The following is a 21,315-nucleotide window of genomic DNA, read 5'->3' on the forward strand; positions in this document are numbered from 1 at the left end:
ACCTTCTGCTCTGTCACCAAAGCTAAAAGCCTGAAAGTCACCACTCACTCTTCCCCATCCCCATCCCATTGTCAAAATCTCCAGCCTGGAGACCTAGGAACTGGTACTGGGTCTGAGTGTGGGGCAGGATGAGCCCTCTCTTTGCAAAAAGGGTAGCCAAGGGGTATCTGAAAAACTGGAGGAAGCTGGAATCAGGACTGGAGTCCTAAGAGCTGTGCGGAGAAAAAATAACCAGGTCCTACATAATGGGAAGGGACCTAAGAAAGGCTAGGAGCACAGAGCACAGAAAATAAGGAACTGTCATATTCATGTGTCCAAAGAGATTGGACATCAGTTAGTCCCCAGCTCCAATTGCTCATAATCACTTCCCCTTCTTTGTGAGTTTGTTGTCTGTTTTCTTCACTTGGCTATGGGCTAGAGATGATCTGTGGCTGTGTTCTGCCTAAGTGTGCATCTTCTCTAAAATGCTTTTCCTTTACCTCCATAGGTTCTAGGCACATTCTGTTCTTAAAACTCTGTCCTGCAGCAAATTCAACACAGTGAAAAGCACCTGTGTCTCTGTCATACTTATATGTATCTATATCCATGTATACCTCTAGCTAGATTTCTATATATTTTGCTTTTGAAATTATTGGCTTTGAGTATCTCATTTAATGAATGATCTGGTATGATTTCTCAGCAATCAGTGCAAATACTTAGGAATGTTTGTAAAGTGGGACTACACTGAACTATAAACCTGAACTATAAACTTGTTTTTTTTTTTTTTAAGATTTTTTTTTTTTTTTTTATTCGACAGAGATAGAGACAGCCAGTGAGAGAGGGAACACAAGCAGGGGGAGTGGGAGAGGAAGAAGCAGGCTCATAGCAGAAGAGCCTGATGTGGGGCTCTATCCCACAACACCGGGATCACGCCCTGAGCCAAAGGCAGACGCTTAACCGCTGTGCCACCCAGGCGCCCCCTATAAACTTGTTTTTGAATTTCAAATTTTATGAACACTAAATTTAATAATAAAATTGAATACTTCCCTTAAACATTCAATGAAATACTTATTGATTTCAGTTTTAAAGCTTTTTCTTTGTATTTCAGAGCCATAATTTTTCATTTTCAGTTATCAAACATTCTTGTAGGCCTCTGCAAATCTACTACACCCATTATTTTGGAGCCAAATAAATAATACAGCCAACTCAGCCCATTCCACTGCATCCTCACCATCACCCCTAGTGGCCATTGTCAACTCGTCTGAAACCACCTCAGCTTCTCCAAAAACCCTTCCTTTCTTCATTCCATGCTCTTCCTGGCTTCCTACCCCAGGTGTTAGGTGCTTCTCCTAGCTGCTAATAGAATTCTCAGTGCATCCATTTATCACTTTTGTATTGATTTGCTATTATTTTTAATGTATGTGTCTCTCCACTATACTGTAAACTCAGTAAGCATAAAGATAGGCTTTATTTTGTTTTATATCTGCAGGACATGGTACACAGTACATGCTCAATAAATATTTTATATTAATTAATGAGTAAATTAGCTAAAATCTAGTAGGAAAAAGACAGAGCCTATTGAGGTTTTGGGTTCCATGAGGTATGTCTCTACAGATATGATGGTGACTTACAGGAAGGGAGTGGTCAGTTCCACCCGGGGCTGGGGAAGGTAACACTTGATCTGATGTTTGAAAGAAGACAAGGTGATGATCCTGAGGGTAAGGGCAGTGTTTGTGGATGGAAGGGGAGGGCCAGGAATTCCAGGTGGAGAGAGGAATGTGGAGAGAGTGACTAGAGAGACAGCCAGATAAGAACAAGACCAGGAATTTGGGGGAGAGGGAACAGGAAAAACAACAGCTTGAGAGGCATTTTTGGGTCTAGTTAACACTTTCTTTTTTGATCTTGTTAATAACTTAATGATGCTCATTACTCAAATGTTTACTGAGCTCCAGCTATGTCCTTGGTACCATAGTTGCAATTCTTTTTCTGGCTCTTTCCAGTGGAGATAGTAAATGATGAGGGTCTTGGATTCACATCTCTGTTACCACTTACAACTCAGAACAGTGTCTGGCCCCCCAGGGAACCCTCCACACGTATCTGGCCACCAACTGTCTGACTGATGTTGCCATAAATTATAAAATAACTTTCCCAGGGCTCTCCTCTTCCTTTGGTTCCCTCCCCCATTATCTATTCAAATTCACATGGATTGTTCCTGCCAAGAGAACCGGAAGAGACTGTTAAGTTTATTTGAATGAAAATGTAAAAACATTTCTGGAGAAAAGCTAATAGACCAAAATGGTAAGTATCATCTCTCTCTCTCTCTCTCTCTCTCTCTCTCTCTCTCTCACACACACACACACCAGTGCTTCCTATGCCAACAAATTCTCTTGATTTCCCAAATAACTAGTAACCCTTCCATGTAACAACTGGGCTCAGCACTGTCAACCCAATTTCAAGATCTGATTAGGCCTCTGAAGAAAGACTGGATATATAAATAGGGCTATGGAAAGGGTATGTCTCTATCATTTCCCATCAGCTATGGCTGGTTTTTGGGGGTGGGAGGGATCCTGGGCCTTGATCTATACTCAAAGAAATGGACAGAAGGCCATAGCTGGCAGTCAAGAAGATTCTGACTATACTAGGTCTCTGTTTGGGTTCTCAATGAACAAGAAATATGTCTGTCCTATGGGAATATGTAATATTTTTTTTCTTAGGGCAGAACAAAGCATATTAGCTACTAAAAAGAAACTTGTTTGAGCAATATTTGCTGATGCTTTAGACCCAATAGATTAATCAAATGGATGCCAATCTGCCAGCGCACAAAAGAATGTTTTGTGAGTTGAAGTTTTTGTTTGTTTTACTTTCTCTGATTCAAGAAGACCATCTACAAAACAGTATTATTTCTAAGCTGAGGATCTACCTAACACGAGGGTAAATAGGTAGCCTTCAGTTAACAGTGTGTTTACACAGATGACATGGCCTTTGGGAGCTGGTAGAAGGATGAACTGCTGTCTTGAAAGCACCCAGACAGAGGTGAAAAGCAGACAAAGCAGTGGACAGACAGTACAGGCTTACTGTGTTCAGTCCTGGGCCACTGCTACAGGAAATCCAGATTTATCCAGGAGGGAAGTTGTTGCTAGGCAACTGGGAGAATGTGGATTTGAAGTATGTTTGTTGCAACCTGACAGTTGTTAAGCATCAGATGAAAAGAGAGGAAGCTGGCTTGAGTGGTTAAGGGGGCAACCAGGAGGGGACACCCTGAGTACCAGGAAATGCGTCATGAGTGCAGAATTCAGACTAAATCACTCGGGTTTGGGGGAAATGCCAAACTGTCTCTACCAGGAGAGGTCACAGAGACATGCTATCTCCCAGGACTGAAGGGAACAGAGTGTCAGGATGAGAGGGTGGGCTCTGGAGTATGTGAACAGACAAGTGATGGTACTTTCTTTGGCTCAAAAGAAACTAGGGCTTTTTTTCTCTGCTGTGACTTCAGTCCTGATATTTGTGGTTGATGAAAGCAGAACAGCGTTTGGAATCTAGGGGCAGTCAAAAGGTCAATGCATGAGACAGACCTCTTGCTGGTCTGAGGGGTCTGAGAAAGAAGAACGTCCCACCTAAGTGTTTGAGAAGAACATTTCCGAGAGTGTAGCAATGACAAGGGAACAATGGGGCCTCTGCAAAGCGGCTGCATTCTTGCTTTGGTAAGAGCAAAAATGCTTTTTGCTTCCAAGTGCTTGTTCATCTCTTCTCTGATGTGAATTTCTGCTATCAGCTTCTGAGACAGGTAGCATAGATCTTGTTACCTTGATTTTACAGATGGAGAGTGTAGCAAGTGTAGCAAGTAAGCAAGGATTACTTAAATGACAGCAAGTTAGGGGCCAGTCCAGAGCCAGAACCCAGTGTCCTGACCACCAGAACTGTGTGTGCTCCAGCGGGCTGCCCAGCCTCTGGTCCTCTCACCATCGGGTCCCATGCTCAGGGGGAGAAGCTGACTACTTCATAAGTAAAGTTAAGGAAGAATCTGTGGCTATACTGAGTGAGAGACACTTTAGGAAAGGGCATATATTAATGGTAGGTAGGAAAGAAATTTTAATGCAAAAGTTCTTAACTGGGGCCTGGCTTCAGAGGCCCCATGAGCCCCTACGCCTTCTGTGTTTGTGTGAACTTATATTTCTCTAGAAAAAAGGTTTAGAGCTGTTATCAGATTCTCAAAGGTAGTCCTAATTCATAAAAAGGTTAAGAATTACTGTTCTGTGGAGAGATGAACTATCAGAGGCCAAAATCCTTTTCAAAACCAGTTTACTCTGGAGAGAACCTAATCCCTAATACATTGGTATTCAATCTGTATTAGCTAAATAAAGGTCAGGACCCAGGACCCATCATCAAAACAGCAACCTTCACAGGGGTCTTCTTGTGTCTGAAGTGATTTTAATTTTGACTACTCGGTATTTTTTTCTTTTCAAATTCATAAAAACGACATCTAATCTATCATGAAAATAAGCTGTGGCCTCCTGTATGTCTGGAGCCCACAAGAAATCAAAGCAGGCCAATGACAGTTATGCCCACAGGCCTAAGGAACATTTAATGTACATTAAAGTTCCTCTTTCCTATTTCCTTTTTATTTCTTTTTTACTGAAATTCATTCACCCAGGGGAGATTTCATTCACCCAGAGGAGATCTATAGTTTTACAGATGTAAGGAGAATAAATACTAATGCTGTAAATCAAATATACTTGCTGTGGGTTTCATAATTTTCAACCCCCCCCCAAAACCTACCTTCTGACTTAATTTTATATTCACCCAACAGCCTTGCTGCCCCCTGCCCCCCACGTCATACTGTCACCCAACAACAGCCCTGCTGCCCCCCCACCCCCCACCTCATACTGCTGGCACTGGCTATCACTCCTCTCCCTCCTTCCCTCTCAAAACCCTCACACAGAAGTGGGAGAAAGTTGACAAGTCCAAAGATTCAGAATCAGAAAGGAGAGGAAATCATGAGGTTAAGTCATTAATGGGACCTCATTATAAATTTCTGGAGATGTGGGGCTTTTCCAGAGAATTGTGACACTTCAATATTATCCGAAAATTGAAACGCGTAAGTTGAATTTAACAAACTGCAATGAAAGATCCCACAGAAGAGAAACCATGGCCAGCTCACACTGGGCAGCAGCAAGTAGTCCACCCACATTTATTCCCAACGATTCAGCAATTTAGGGAGCAGAGCCAAGAACAAAGCAGGACATTGAAAGGCACATGTAGTCAGGGCCCCCAAGACTGGGTCCTTTGGCCCGTCCCAAACCAATGTTCAGCCACCCCACAGTCAAAAAGACACGGGTGAAATGAAGTCAGAAAAGTAAAAACTGCGACAGAATAGTGGTTGAGGGCAAGTAAAGAAAACTGAATCATGCCACACTGGAAGCGATTGCAAAGGGGAAAACCGGGGGCCAAAATGCCGGGGAGGCCAAATTTCCTCTATCAACATCCATTGAGAAGGGGGAAGGGAGGGAAATTCAGATTTCCCAGCAGTGTGGCAGGTCTTGGCACAGCCTCCGTTCCCCTGCCGAACTTCCACAAATAAACATTCAGAGCAGAAGGGACAGATTTGCTTCTCAGCAAGATTTCAAAGCTGTGCACCAGAGTCAGAGAGAAAACAGGAAGGACCGTAGAGGGAGGAGGAGGAGGAGGAGGGGCATTCCTGCCTTGGGCCAAATCAGATGGGAAACGTCCCAACCCCTCACCCGAAACTGACATACCATTTTTACGAGGTGTGAAATGTTTCAGGTAGTGTTGGCCGGCATGATACATGATACTGATACCGTGAGGCCAGGGCTGAGCTGCTGGTTTTCCAGCTGGGGGCGTCAAGCCCGAGAGGACCACAGGTGAAGGCAAGCTCTTTCAAGCTCACTCAGCCAAGCTGAAACCAAGCGTGCCTGAAGCTCCTCAGAGAAAAATCCAACCACCTGACAGCCCACCTAGGTGACTGGCATGCAGTGCGCGTGCGTGCGCGCGTCTGCGTGCCTCTGCGCACGCTCCGGCAGGCACGTGCGCTGGGTGTGCGTGAGTACGTATGGGGACGGGTGGGGTGGAGTGAGGCCACGGTGATTGTGTTGGGATTATTTGGGGATGAGAACACTGGCTTCTGATTACCAAGGGGCCGAGGGAAAACACAGCTGGCCCCAGTTGGTGCTAACCGCCAAACCCTCCTCTCGGATCTCCTCAGCTCCGAGGGCCGGGTCTGGAGGTTGCACGCCCACCCACTCACGCCCCAGCTCCATACACAGCAAGGGCTGGGGCCATCACCCCGGCTTCCTGACATTGCCCCTCTTTCTTTGTTAATGAGCGCTGCCTTGGCATTTAATAAAACCTTTGCGCACTGGTGTACATGTGTATGAGAAACAGCCCAAGAGAACAGAAGGCACAGCATTCCCCGGTGCTGGAGCTAAGCGTGGCTGCCCGCCAACCAGCTGCAATAACAGCCTCGTCCCAGAGAGGCCCCCACCCCTGGCCTTGGAGCAGCCTCTGCTTCCCCGATGCCCCTCTCAGAGGGTCTGAGGGTCTTCCCTGAGCTTTTCTATGCTGCCTCAGGGTTGTTGTTCTGAAAATACGGATAAGATGGGTACAGGAGCAATGAAAGCAAAAATCCTGTCTCTCTATGCCTGCAGTTTCTTTTGGGTTTCCTTATTAGTAATTAAAAAAAAAAAACCAAAAACGTTTAGCCACTCTGTCCACTTGTCAAATGAAGAAGCACATTTCAAGGGCACCAGACAGGGTGTTTGTTTCTTTGCCTGCACTCCACGTGTCCTGTCTTGGTCTGGTCTTTCCACGCAAAGATGAGCAGGGGCAAGAAGAGGGCAGGTAGGGGTGGTCCTAGGGACCCACCTCCTGCTGGGTTTTTTTCCTCCAGGCTATCTCTGGGACAACTGTCTTTGTTAGGAGCATGGCAGGGAGGATGGGTCCAAAGCACCCTGGTCTCATGGGTGCTCTCAAATGAAGTGCTTTGAATCCTTAGTGGCATTTGGGGTATTATTATTATGCTTGGTCTACAGAAACTGAGATTGTAAATCAAACTCCTATGTTCTAGGTCAGTGAATCCAACCCAGCTGGACATTGGAATGATCTGGGGAGCTTTTAAAAACACTAAAGGCCCATGGAATCAACATCTCTGGGGGTGTGAACCAGGCATTGGTAGTTTTTAAAAGCTCTCTCAGGGTTCAATGTGCAGCCAGGCTGGGAACCACTGCTCCAGCGCCCAAATGTTGTTGGTGTTGGGTGTTTCTAACACCAACTGCTGTGACATGGCCTTTTTGCTTTTCTCAGGCTAAGGGTTCAGTGAGGGTGGTAGGATCATGGTTGGAGCATCAGCCTCAGCACAGTGCCTGGCCCCTTGAAGGCACCAGGGTCACGTTTGAGTGCATGCACTCAGGAACAGAGGTGGTGAGCAAGCACACAGGATATGCCTCAGGTCAGTAAGGGCAACCAGCCAACGTTCTCCTCTGGTCTCTGAACTCTAGCACTTGTAGAAGGAAAGACTTTCTGGTGTGATAGACATTCTGAAGCCAGTGATCTGAGCTTGGTTCCAGCTCCTAATGGAAAGTTTTGCCCAGGTCTCCCTTGATTCTGCTACATCCAGAACTGTTCTTCCTAGTATTGCTGGTCATGCTCCAAAGGTACATTTACCTATACCAGCAGCCAAGATACTTCAAAAAGAGATGCATGACCCTGCCTTTTTTCTATTGCCTGGAGGATTGCACCATCCTGGGTGCCCAGGGACATTAACATCTCTGCAAACACAGGTACTGGTCCCTAGCTTCGCTGGTGTTCAGCTGCCCAGCATAAGGGATCTTTACTGCCTTACTCACTCTTAATGATTCTGAAAACAATCGAAAATTGACTTCCTTTTGGAATTTTAGACAGAGAAGTTTGAACCACATGCCTTTTTATTCTCCCTGTAGCATGGGGAGCTGAGGGGACTTCTCTGGGGTTCTGGGCTCTCAGTGGTGATGGCTTATGTAAGTACTAACCCCTCTTAACATTCTGGAGACCCACCCTGATGAGCTGGGAACATTGGAGAGTAACGTTCCAAGGGAAAGTCATGTTTTGAAAGGAATCAAGTGTGAACTCTGCCAGAAACTTGAGGGGTGTTGTTTTATTTTTGTTGTTGTTTTCAAAAGCCTTCAACTTGCTTTTTAAGACAAGCTGAGAGTGGGTTTTCTGGGACTTGAGAGAAGAACCATAAAAAGGCAAAACACAAATTCCTGAACCAAGTTCTCATAATTGACATACCCTACAACACAGTTTCAGAAATTAAAATGCAAGCACAAGAAAAAAACACAATTGGATCCTAGAAACATTTTATAATTATAGAAACAATATGTATATTTTTATATATGTCACCTTCTCTGAAAGATTCTAATTTTGAGTGTTTCTTAAAGTATGGCCTACAATGACCTCCATTGGAATCACCTAAGGTAACAGGGCAGATGCTGGACCCAGCCCAGATCTTCTGAATCAGTCTCTGGAGATGGCAATTTGGAATTTGCATCTTTACCAGCTTCCCTCGTGATGTTCATGCACTCTGAAGTATAAGAACTGCCGTTCTTCACCTTCTTTTTATAATTCCCTCTCAGCCTTCTAGCAAAAGAGGATGCATTATCAGGTCCCAAGAAGTGAACCTGAGATGCAGTTCTAGAACACAGGGTTGAGCTAGATGAGGGTTTTCCAAATTTTTGAGACTATGACATTTTCTGTTATTCTTTTCTACCCGGCAACAGCAACATTTGTGGTCAAGAGCAGACCCAGAGTGTGAAGATCTGATTTATCAAAATTTATTTAATGATTTGCATCTGTTTTTTTCATGTATCTTTTCCTGCCATTCTATAAAGTATTATATTTGTTATATAGATGAGTGATGGGGCCAGCAAAGGTCAACTATCTTAGAAAGTAGTAGGGCAGGGAGTCAAACCAGGCCTCCTCCTTTCCACACTGCTAGAGGTGGTGGAGAGGATTTATCCCACATTTGGAGTGGACTCAGACCTGCCAAACCACATAACTAATGGTGAACCTAACAGTGACTCCTGGGTGCCTGGGCCACTGCTCTAAAAATATTATCGGTCAAGATTCCTTCAGTCTTTGGAGCCTGGAACTTCCTCAAGCACTGTCTTGAACACCAGGCTCATGCTCTCCTGAGTATCAATTCATGAGTCCCCGATGATTTGCCAGCAGGCCCTACTGCACCCAGGAATTACCTTCCAAGGGGTAAGCAGCTAAATACCTCCCTTACCACACGGAAGATCTTGAAGAAGTCCACATTGGCATACAGAGTGTCTTCCACCCACTGTAGGGTACCCTGGGAGAGGGAGCACATGGCGTCGCGCACTGTCTGTGCCCCGTGGCGCTGGCTAAAGATTATGAAGCGCTTCAGGAGAGCCTCGCTGCAGGCGATGTCCTTCAGCATCAGGTCTGGGACTCCGTGAGCAAACTGCAGGAGGAGAAGTAAAATTGGAAACCTCCCTGTGGTAGGAGAATACCAGCCACCCCAAAGATGTCCATGTCCTAACCCACAGAACCTGTGAATACATTATGTTGTAGGGCAAGGGGAATTAGGATTGCAGATGAAATTAAGGGTGCTAATCAGCTGACTTTAAGATAAAGAGGTTATTTTAGATTATCTAGGTGGGCCCAATGTATCACAAGGGTTTTTTAAAAGCCTGGTGGAAGAAGGAGGTAGGAGAAACAATGTCAAAGTAATGTGACATGAGAAGGACTTGACTGGCCACTGCTGGCCTTGAAGATGAAAGGAGGCCACCAGCCAAAGAGTGTGGACAGTCTCTGGAAACTGGAAATGGATTTCCCTCTAGATCCCCCAGTAAGAAATGAAGCCCTACCAACATCTTGACTTTCAGACTTCTGACCTCCAGAGCCATAAGATAATAAATTTGTGTTGTTTTAAGCCACTAAAAGATTGTGGTGGTTTGTTACAGCAGTCACAGGAAACTAATACCCTCCCAAGCCTCATTTTACCAGAGAGCCACTTAAAATATGAGCGCTCTGTTTCCAGCGCGATGCTAAGGACCATCAGGACTTACTTCCCTGAAGCTAAGGACAGGGAGTGGCTAGAATGCATCTGGAACAATGGCATATGACCAGCCCCTTTTCTCCTTTCTCAACAGATTTAGCAAATACAAATCCTGGACACCCAGTTAAATTTAAATTTCAGATAAACAATGAACAGTTTTTAGTACAGGTATGTCCCAAATAGGGTCCAAATTAGACATACTTATGTTAAAAAATTATTCATTTATCTGAAATTCAAACTAAACTGGATATCCTGTATTTTATCTGGTGACCCCCAACTGCTGGATAGCCCACATCTTATAGTGCCTGTGGAGCTCATGGACAAGGACTCTTGGACAGTGAATCACAATCCCCATTTTGGCCTCAGAGACCAAGGAGGCCACAGCCTTAGCCAGAGACCCTTGGCCACCTAGTACAGTAATTGGCCTCCTGGAGTCTTGGACTCCCAACACCCGTACCATGAACAGTTTCATGGGCTTCCCTGGCCTCTGTAGTCTCCCCAGGGCTTCCGATTACACAGCTCTCAGGGCAGGAATGCAGAGCAGGCTCAGGCTCTACTCACACCACACCCCACCCCCACCTCCTGAGGTCATGGCTGACACTGGGTTGGTGTGGACTTCATCAATCTCAGGGGACTGTAACTGGGTGCACGTTCCAACAGAGCCTTCTTGTGTTGCCCACACATTGCTTCTTATCCCCAGCCCTAATCCCAGCGTCTAAAACATTCAGAGGTGGAGGGAGTCAATGAGCTCACTTTGTCCAAACCTCTAATATTCTAGGGGAGAAAAGTGATGGAGGAGAAATTACACAGCAGACTAGTGGGAAAGCTGGAACAGCATGAAGGTCCCAGCTCCTTCTTTCACACAGTGACTCATTCATTCAATGCCCATTCACTGAGTCCCATTCTGCAGGGACTAGAACAGTTACTGGGGATACAGAGAATAAGGTGAGTTTTCTGCTCTCCAAGGCGCTTACCGGCTGGCTGGAAATGCAGGCGTGGTAAGTGCTAAATTGAACGTAGTAAAACCAGAGCACAGAAGAGGAAGTGTTAAGAATAGCCTGTGTTTTTTGAGTGTTTACTGTGTGCCAGGCACTGTTCTTACTGCTTTACACATATTAATTTTTTTGACCCCCCCCTAATAATCATAGGTACTTTTACCATCTCCATTTTATAAATGAGGACTCAGAGGCATAGAGTGGTTATTTAACTTGCTTGAGGTCACACAGTTAACTGTGTGGCCTTGCTGAGATTTGAACCCAGAGCTTGTGCTTCATCACTACCGGTTAGCTCTTCACTGAGTAGGGAAGTGGGAGGGGGCAGAACAAAGAAGGGAGGGTTTATGAATGATTTCACTGGGGAGGCAACACTTGAGCTGGGCATTGAAGCAAGTCCAGGAGTTTACAAGGCTGGGGTTGGGGGTGGGGTGAGTGATGAACCAAACAACTCTTCCACTCTCATCGTCTAACAATTTCCTAGATGGGGAGAGAGGTACTCGGTCCTCACACTGTCGGGCAGAGAGGACCCAGGAGGGACATGCAGTCCTGATGAAGGACAAAATCCCATGTTTGCTGAGATTGACCAATTGGAGAGCTGTAAGCCCCATGTGGCTATCTAAATTTAAACTAATCAACATTAAATAATATTTAAAATTCAGTTCCTCAGCTGCCCTAGGCCCATCTCAAGTGCCTACCAGCCATGTGTGGCTGGTGGCTACCATCTTGGACGGCACAGAGAGCGAACACCGCCATTGTGGAAGAAAGTTGTGGTGGACGGCGCCTGTAAGGAGTGCGCAGCTGGATGGAGACCCGAGACAGAGATGGGGAGGCAGGTGCAGCCGGAGACCATGCTGGGAAGCAGGGAGGGCTCAGGGCCCAGAGAGAGCCGGGACAACAGGACCAGCCTCTTCCAGGATCAGGGGCTCTGGGCTTCCTCTTAAGCTCTGACGTTTGCTAATGAGGGAAGCACCAGCTAATCAGAGCAAGCAACACTACATAATAGCACAACCCAGTGACACAGCCCTTTCTCCCCACATGAAAGGCTCAGCTCTGATGCCAGCAACACAGCAACTAGAGATCCAAATGTCATGTCAGTGAGGAACTGGAGAGAAATTTCCCCTAAATTCCTGCCCTTATCTCCATCTCCCTTTTATTACCAACTGGAAGTCATCACAGGCATTTCCAGGACTTGAGTTTTATGAGCTAAGAGAAAGCAAAGGGGAGAATGAGCCATGGATGCTGCCCCGCCAACAACCCCCTCCCCCCGCCTGGTGGGAGTGGGAGGGAGAGTGGATCAGGGCAGCGAGGCCTGAGTTCAAGGGCCTGGGCACTGCAGGCACTGCGCTCCAAGGGCCCTGACACACCGTCTCAGGGCAGACCCTCAGTTTCCCTCGTGCAGTTTCAGGGAAAACCTCAGGGTCTGAGAAGCCAGAAAAGCAGGTACGGGCTTCTTCACCGCTACGCAGGGAACCAGTCTGAAAACCCCTTTCGACAGAGCCAGCCCTGCCCAGGCTTGGGGGGTCCCCCTCCCTCCTCTGGGCTCAGACCTTTATCTCAGTACTGACACAGGCCCTGAAATTCTCTGTTTATGTCTCAGTCTCTCCCCTGGAGTCTGGAGGAGGTGCAGACCTGGCCAGGAGAGGCGGGAGGGGTGTCTGCACGATCGGGCCACTGCTTATCTTGCATTCTCACTGTGTTCATCACGCCAGGAACCCGCACGCCCAGGATGCTGGGCAGGAGCCCATGAGGCCCAGACTTTCACAGATGGGGAAAGTCATGTGTTAGTGGGGAAAATGCTCTGAATACATATAGGAGATTATAAAATGCATGAGATCGATTTCGGGGGGGCATGAATCAGAGTGTGCAGTGGGGACAGAAGAAGGAGCTTGCCTGGCACCGAGAAGAAGACGTACAGGAAATGAGAGGTCTGTAACGCTGGCCGGTTATCTCCGCGCACTCAGACACTGCGCAGGCGCGGCCCTTTTCTCCCGCCGGAACGCTCCTCTCCCAGCTCTTCCCACGGCTGCCTTCTGTTCAGGCAGGTCGGGTCAGATACCACCTCGGCAGGAAGGCCTTTCCCTGACCATCTCATTTCACGCTGCCCCCATTTCGTGCCTCCGAGCCCCTCCCAGCCCCTCCCTAACTCCCAACCCTGCCAGATTTTCCTCTCACCTACCTCGACCTGGAAACGCTGCGTATCTTTGCGTATTTGATTATCCCCTGTTGTCCCCCTGGAATGCAAGCTCCCAGAGTCAGGGGTTTGCCTGTATTGTTCACTACCGTATTCTGGTACCTAAAATGTCCCTAAATATTTGATGAATACATGAGTAAACCTCAGTTTCCTCAACTCTAAGAAGATTCTGAGCCACGTGTTCTCTAAGGTTCTTTCTAGTTATGCAAATCTGAGCTGTTTGAAGTGCTGCCAGGATTTGGGCTGCTTGGGAGTCCTATACCGGGAAGGAGCATTGTTTCAAGTGACCAACCCCCCAGGTATTTTTCTGAATATTTGGAACAAATCATGGATTCTGAATGTGAAAGCAAGAAGGGAAAATAATGCAAGGTCTCCCCTGTTTTTCTCAGGCTCAGGGCTCCCCCCTCCCGTCCAGAGACCAGTATATCCACCTACCTGCTCTGGACGAACTTGGGAGTTGACCAGAAGGTAGACAACTGAGTCAGACAGGCCAATGTTTTTCATGAGAAATAGTGTCAGTGTTTCTTCATCTTTTAGGACATCCCGAATTCGTATCCCTCTTCCTGCATATGAGTGAAAGAACAGGGTGTCGAATGGGGAATAAGTCAAAAAAGGGAGAACATGTAGAACTGATTGGAAACATTTCTAATTGGCTCTCCGCAGAAGGCTCTGTTCTTGGGTTCCCTGGGAGTTTGGAGGCAGGGATCCTGCCAGTGGGCTGTCACCAACACAGTCACAGCATTTACTGATGACACAGCCAGGCAAAACTTATTTTGGTGAAAAGAAGAAGGTGAAAAGAGTTAGCTCAGGGCAGGAGAGGGGTCATCAGATGCGTTGCGGGGTTGGTCTAGAGCAATGACTCTCAACCAGATGGGGGGTGAGGCAATTTTGTCTCCCCTGGAAATATTTGGCAATGTCCGGAGACATTTTTGAGTGCTGCAATTGGTACTGGGTAGAGGCCAGGGATGCTGGTAACACATCCACAATGGATAGGATAATTCCCTCCCCACTACAAAACAAAGAACCAACCATCTGGTCCAAAATGGCATTAATGTTAAGGTTGAAAAAGCCTAGTCTAGAATGAGAGGACACACATGTCGTGTCCACACTGTGTTGTCATGGGGTAGAGTGTTCTTCCTGGCATTTCTGTCATCTCAGCTAAGGCTCTAAGCTCAGGGTGCTGACATGGACTAGGAGAGATGGGGCTGTTTGGGGCAAGAAAAGCTTGCAGTGGGAAAGAGGGGATGGTCTATTGCCTGGACTTCTGATTTTGTGCCTTGATCGGCCCCAGTCATATTCTCTCTGGATTCCCTCAAAACATACAAAGAGCAGCAATTTTTTATAAGGAGGCATAAAGGACTCCTAACCATTAAGGTGACCCTGTGGCAAGTGATTGAACCCTTTGTGTCTGTCCTTTGCACACCTCCCAGGGTTATTTTGAGGGTGACTCAGGGTAAGGTCTGTGAAGGGCTAACTCCTAGGCCTGGAAACAGTGAGTCCCCTCCACAGATGCTTGTTCGGATTGCATTAATATTTTGACACCTCCCAGGGGCTTCACCCCCAGGGTACCCACCTCCGCTGCCTGCTTCCAGGGCCAACACGCAGCCTCAAGTGGGCCACTGCCACAGTTCACGAGGCGCTGGCCAGCAAAGAAGGTTACAGGCCCAGATCCTTAGGAAATCATTTCAACATTAAGGGAAAGTGTCTGGGTTACATGAAAGTGTCCATGTCTACATCCCAACCCCCCCCCACCCCCGCCCCGGGAGACTGGTTGACTACTTACCCCTTAGTTCTTCTTCAACTAACTCTAATTATCAAATGCCCCAGCTGCTTCCTGGTCCTAACACCCCAGCACCCCATCTTCTCTCCCCCAAATTCTCCCCTCGCCAGGGGACCAAGAGGCCTAGTCCCCCGCGTGCTTGACAGCCTTCCCTTCTGTTTCCAGGCTGTGCCTTTCCCTGAAGAGCCTTGTCCAGACGGAGGCTGCTGCTAATTTCCTCTTCACAGGCCTGCCGACGCAGCTAGGGCAGGGGCAACCAGCCCTGACACTTGGCTCCATCGCAGCCTCTCAGGGGTTGTGCCACCAACCAGTCTCACTGCCTTTCCCACAGGGAAAGCCCAAAGGCTTCAGGGGAACCGGAATACAGGAGGGAGCCCGGGAGCAGGAGGGGGTCTGAAAGGGGCTGCTCTATTTTATTCTTGCCTTCCCCTTTTCCTGATGGCATAAGTCATGTCATCTTCCAAACCCCGCTTCTTTCTTCCTTCCCCTGGACCCCAGCTCCCTTATTCTGCTTTCTCCCAGTCACTCCTTCACACTCAGCATTACGTTATATACTGGCCTCAGTGACCCCTCAGACACACACACACACGCGCGCGCGCACAGTGTCGGGAGAGGAGGGGGCTCCGGACCCTGCTCTCATTATACCCCTCATCATACCTAGCAGTGGTGGGCGCACAGATGCAAGCCCTTCAGCTCACCTCTCTCTGACACCCAGCATGAGAGCCTGACATGGAATCAGGGCCTCGATAAATACCCATGGAATGACAGGAGGCACCCAATAAATACCTGTTGGCGTGACCTGAGAGTTGGGACCCCCGTTTGACTGTTTATCAATTAGTTAGTCTTTAACTCACTCACCTGACCTTGGGTACGAATATCTTGCTGGGGAGGATAGCCATCCCCCACCCCCACCCCGTGACTGGGCTGCCGTGGCCCTAGGCGGAAGGGGCAGGAGCCTGCTGGTTCCACACACCTGCAGAGGGCTGGGGGGCCACCCAGATGTAAGAGGTGGCTGATACCAGACAGAAGCTCCACTAGACTCCCGAGGGAGAAATGTGAACTGGGGGCCCGAGGAAAGAAAAATAAATTTTGTTTAAAATGTGGTTCTTCTTGTTCGTTTCCCCTGGGAAGAGGCTGGGGGAGGGGGCTGCTGAGGCCTGGGGAGCTGAGGGGAGGGGAGAGTTGGGGTGGGAGAGAAGCCAGGAGAATGTGTGGGTCTCGTGGGAAGAAGGTGCCTGAAGATGATTGAGAGACCACAGTGCTTGTTTGGGGGTGAGAGGGGAGGGGGCTTCACTTCTCGTGTTTTACCATTAATCCTCCCCTGCTGAGAATGCTGTAAGACAGGTTTGCTAGGAAAAGAAAAGGCCACCTGGGTCAACCATCAGCATACTTTCCCAGGTGACTGGAAACTGACAGGCAAAAGCACATACCCATGACAGCCGCCCACCTTGCTCTCGAAGGCTTTACCCTCCACTGGGGCTTTGGGCCGAGGATTCAATGTTCACAGTGAGCAAGGTCCCCAAGTGACCCTGGGATGGACCCTGAAACAGTCTGCCATGCTGATGCTGGACCTCAGTCCCTGGCCTGGAATTCCTTTGGAGACTTTGGGGATGGTCCCCTGTCCCCTCTTATGGCCACCATGTTCAGGGGTGCTGTAGAATCTCTGTCCCCGGCCCCCAAATTCCTTTGGGGAGACTTGGCTGCCCTTTTCTGGCCCTGTCTCCCCAGACCTCTGAAGCTGCTTTCATTTACAGAATTTCCCCCACAGCCTGAAGGCCCGCAGAAGGAACCACCTGCATGCCAATTCAAAACTAGTCCTGTGTTGGGGTTGGGAGGCAGTGACTTCGGTTCTCATATACATACTGTAAAGACCACAGATAAATTGTGGTTTGAAATGACTTCCCTTACATTTCCTCCCAGCTGGACTCCATCTGACAATGGGACAACAAAATAAAATGTCTGCCTCATTCCAGATCCCACTGGATGGATGGGGTAGGCAATCACTCCAGGGGTTAGACTGCCCATGTTCCCATCTGCTTCTTTAATCCTGGAAAACAGTGCTTCCTGGTTGCTGCCTCTCCCCCTGTTTTTCTTACTACGAAATTGCTATTTGTGCTCGCACCTTAGAAAGTCCTTCAAGCCTGAGCTAAGTAAACTCTTCTATCCAGGGCAGCAAAGAAGCTCCTGTTTGTAATCCGCTATGTAGAAAATTACTACACGAAGTACATGTGTTACTATTTTTGAGAGAATTAAAATGTAACAAAGGCGCTCCTGAAGCCCCCCTGCTTCCCTCCACCGCCCTCCCCAAGGTGTGGTCACTATTCTTTCAGTCCTTCTACTGAACCCTTGGCATGGGCACCCGCTTGGTCCCATCGGTCCACCTGCATGGGTGAGGACCCCCAAAGGGCTGATTTGTACCATTCGCGCACTTCTCTAGTTCAGAACCCTGAACAAGAGCTATTCTATCCAGCCTCTCCCGTCCCCTTGGTAGACCCCTTGCTTATCCCTGTCATCCTCTGAGGTCGTCCCGAGAGTCACCGCTGCCCATCCCTATTCTAGGAACATAGGAGGCATACAGCATCTCCAAACCTCTTCCTTCACAGCCTCTGAGCCTCGAGCCCCTGCAGGTGGAGACTTGTAGGACTGCAGAGAGCCCTCGAATTCTGGCAGGGCTTTCTCCCTCACATCTGCTCATCTGCCCTCCTGGGGATGGCAGGAGTGGTGGGGGAGGCTTCCAGCTGGCGCCTAGGCCTCTGCCACCTCCAGCCCTCACTGTTCCTGAGCCCAAGTGGCTCTCCTACCCTGGTGCCCAGCTCCTCTACCTGCCTGCACAGCGACCCAACAGCCTGACCTCTCGTTCCTTCAGTCTCTTCATCAGCTCAACCTTGGCCTCTGCCCCACATCAGCCACCATGGCCACGCCCAGGGGCTCCTTCTCACTGCTCCTGCCTGCCTTCCAAATCCTGAAGCCACAGAGCTCACTCTTTGACCGCAGTCATCAAGCCCTCCATCCTGCTCAGTCACCCAGTCCTTAAGCAGGATCATAGAACTCCCGGGGACCTCTGTTCCCTTGTTCCCCCATCTTCCCCAGGCCATTTCAGTACTTCCGGCTTCCCATCCATCCTTACGCAGCCTGGACTTGATGCCTGTTTTCCAGTCACCACCTTTCACCCCTTGCCTCCTGGACCTTCTGCAGTACCTCCCTAAAGCCCGCAGCCCTGCACCTGCTGTGCCGTGGGGCCCGGGACGCTGAATAACCTTGGAAGAAATGGAACGATTGTACATATTTACGCCACGATAAACATATGCGCTCTGACCGCCCTGGCCCCTTACTTGGCGTTGCTTCCACACAGTCCTGGTTAGCTCACTCTCTAGTGCTCCATGAAAATGCTCCCACACCTTTCCCTTTACCCCTTTCCTCCTGCTTCCAGACTTAACCTAGCCTCATCCTTCCTAGAGTGCAACCTCTCTCGGCATTCTCCTTTCTGTCTCTAGACTTGCCTGGAATGAGAACTTTCCGGCCCTCCTCAACTTCCAAACTTCTAAGCTGATGGAAAGAGGAGTCTTCACCAAGGTGAGCTTCATGCCACCTCTAGAGCCCTTCCTTCCTGCCTCCTCCAGTATCTTTTCCCACCAAATCTCCTGCTCTTTCCTGTGCCTTTGGTCTCTCTGATGGGTGAGGCAAGTGATGGTTGAGAACACGCAAGCCCAGCGTACCCGCAACTCTCTCAGGGTGAGTCCGGAGGGTGTCCATGAGTTGAGACAAGGTTTGAAGTTCCTTCCAAACATGGCCAAGGTGCTGCCTCTCTGGTGCCTGCATGAGGAGTTCCTGAAAATCCCGAAACACCCTCGCCAAGCTGTGAGAAACACAAAGCTTCATCAGTAAAGATATCGTTGTCATTTTCATAATAGTAATAACACTGCTTGTTAGTTTTTAAGATACCACATGCTTGACCTAGCTACGACATTACGTATCCTTCTAATACTGCCAAGGCCAAAGGAGAAAAGGCTATTTTGACTTCATTGTACATATAAGCTAATAGGGCAGGTAAGCAATTTGTTCAGTTTTCCAGCTTTGGCAGGGCCAAGTCACCTCTTAACCCCACGCACCGTGTCTCCTGCCCAGAGAAGCCTTAAGCAGGATGACATTAGAAGGTAGTGTGGGAGGTTCTTCCAGCTGTTCCCACTTCTCTGAGATCTGCCCTTCCAGCCTATGAATATAGGCATGGACAGCCATGCTTAATCCACAAGTTCCTCCTCTGCAGCGAGCTCGCGCGCGTGCGCGCGCGCGCGCGCACACACACACACACACACACACACACACACACACACACACTCTGCTGTGGCTGACTGGACGAAGATAATGAAGTTGAACCAATCAGCTATGTTCCCAGGAATTCGAATGGTTTTCAACAATGCTCTTCCAGTTGCCCAAGTCCAAGTGCTCTGAGCTGGGCAACCAGAGGCAGTGTGGGCATTGAGAAGCAGGGACATCGGTCAGTGAGAGAGGTAAATATAGTAGATGCCCAGAAAGGGGCAGAGGCTGAACCCTGCAGGCCTGGACAGGAGAGAGCAGGTCTGCAGCCATCTGGCTTCTGTCCTGTCTCTCCTGAGCCTGCCTGGCTTCCCCTGGCTTTGCAAGAAAGTCTCATGTCCAAATCATATATTTCCCTCTAGAGCTTCAGCTTGTTGGAATGGGCTTCTGTGCCTTGCAAGCAAAAGAACCTTAAATAAGCCAGTATTTCACCTATAATGAGCGTGTGAAATGTGAAACCCAGATTTCCTGGTTCAATGCTGAGTACAGGTGGAGTCTGAAGCCCTCCTTCCCCATCTCCCTCAGGTTATAGACACCGCCAGTGCCGGTCCCACCAGAGCCCCCGCTAGCCTCCACTGCAGTGTCTCCTAGGCTCCCCGATCCCACTGGGCGACCCCGTGCCGTCTCTACGGATGGCTAGCTGTTCCTTCTCAGGAACCTCAAGGAGACTCAGGCTGAAGTTATAGATTATAAATTAGAGTCTCCAGGCAGTGTTTGCAACCCTGTGAGCCCAGCTAAAACGTCACCTCCCTGACATTCTCAGGAAGACAGATGTTCTCTCTTCTTTCTATATTCCGGGGTTTGGCAAACAGATGCGTATTACAGGCTTGCAGGCCGTAGGTCTCTATCACAACTACTCTGCTATGCCGCGGTAGGGCAAAAGCAACCATAGTTTGTTCCCAATGGGGAAGGCTACCTCTGAGCATTAGGCTGACTTGCCAAGTGTCCCTTTTTTTTAAGTCAAAATGCAGGCTTATTCCAGATGAATTATATCCAGAGCTACTTTTAGGGAAAAAACTGGAGTAACCAAATATCTTGTTTCCGTCTGACCTGGTGTTTATATAAGTATAGTGAAGCCCACTCCCCAGCAAGCCCTTGTTGGTGTTCCTCAGGTGAGCTCCAGATCAGCCCAGTGGGTGAAGGAGGAGCCTGTGCACATCCCTGAGTCTCTGTCTACAGGACATGCTCACATCGTGTTCTCCCACCTCCTGCTCTGAAAGGGAACCCCAAAGGTAGACTCTCTTCCTATGGGGGGTTAGACCCCAGATGAGAGGTCATTAACCTGGAGTCCACAAGTCCCCTGAAATCTTATGCACCATGTAATGTTTTATGCGTGTGTCCATTTTGGGGGGAAGAGGGGCCATCAGTTTTCATCAGCTTCTCGGAACGGTCTTTAACCCCCCAGGTAAAGAACCAATGCCCTCAAGCCATATGCTAAGATTTTGGGAATCTCAACACTTACATGGAGTTGTTATAGTTTGACACAATTCCAGGAGATTCTCCCGGGGTGGGGCTTTGAAAACAAGGATTGTTCACGTTGCAAAACATCCCCTGGAGCCACGGCAACATTCCTGCTGAGGGCATCGCCTTGTTGGGAAAATGGCCTTGAAGACAGGAAATGAAGACAAGGAGTCACTTATGGAAACCATGGGGGATGCTGCTTCCAGCTGCTGGGGCCTCTGCAGGAAGGAGCCCAACCCTCTGGTGTTTTCTTTCATTCATCCACACTGAAGAAGCAGGAGCATCTAATATATACCCAGGCCCTGTGCTGAGTGTCGGAGACCGGGTCTCTCCTCTCAAGTGCCCAGTGCAGTGGGGTAACCGACAAATGTTCTAATAGAGGCATGGCGAGGGAATAGAGGGTAGGGGGACCGTGGAGGGATGTTAGCTCAAGATGGCTCCACAGCATTGCTCATGCTTCAGGAGAGGCGGTTCATCTACTCCTTCCATAACTGTTCTTATGAGCACCTACCCCAAGCAT

At 48.6% G+C, this 21,315-nt stretch overlaps 1 protein-coding gene across 1 annotated transcript in view; it reads right to left on the reverse strand.

Moving 5' to 3' along the window:
- ABCA4 (ATP binding cassette subfamily A member 4) overlaps positions 1-21,315 on the reverse strand; it is a 126,262-nt gene that overhangs the window by 96,033 nt on the left and 8,914 nt on the right. The window contains exons 3-6 of the mRNA XM_045801750.2: positions 20,797-20,938; positions 18,737-18,876; positions 13,676-13,803; positions 9,260-9,457 (exon numbers count right to left, since the gene is read on the reverse strand). Coding sequence (XP_045657706.2) covers positions 9,260-9,457; positions 13,676-13,803; positions 18,737-18,876; positions 20,797-20,938 — 608 coding nt within the window. The remainder of the gene's footprint in view (positions 1-9,259; positions 9,458-13,675; positions 13,804-18,736; positions 18,877-20,796; positions 20,939-21,315) is intronic.

The sequence above is a fragment of the Ursus americanus genome, chromosome 12 (genome assembly GCF_024610735.1).
Source record: "Ursus americanus isolate L20-20 chromosome 12, mUrsAme1.1.p, whole genome shotgun sequence".
Taxonomy (NCBI): Eukaryota; Metazoa; Chordata; class Mammalia; order Carnivora; family Ursidae; genus Ursus; species Ursus americanus.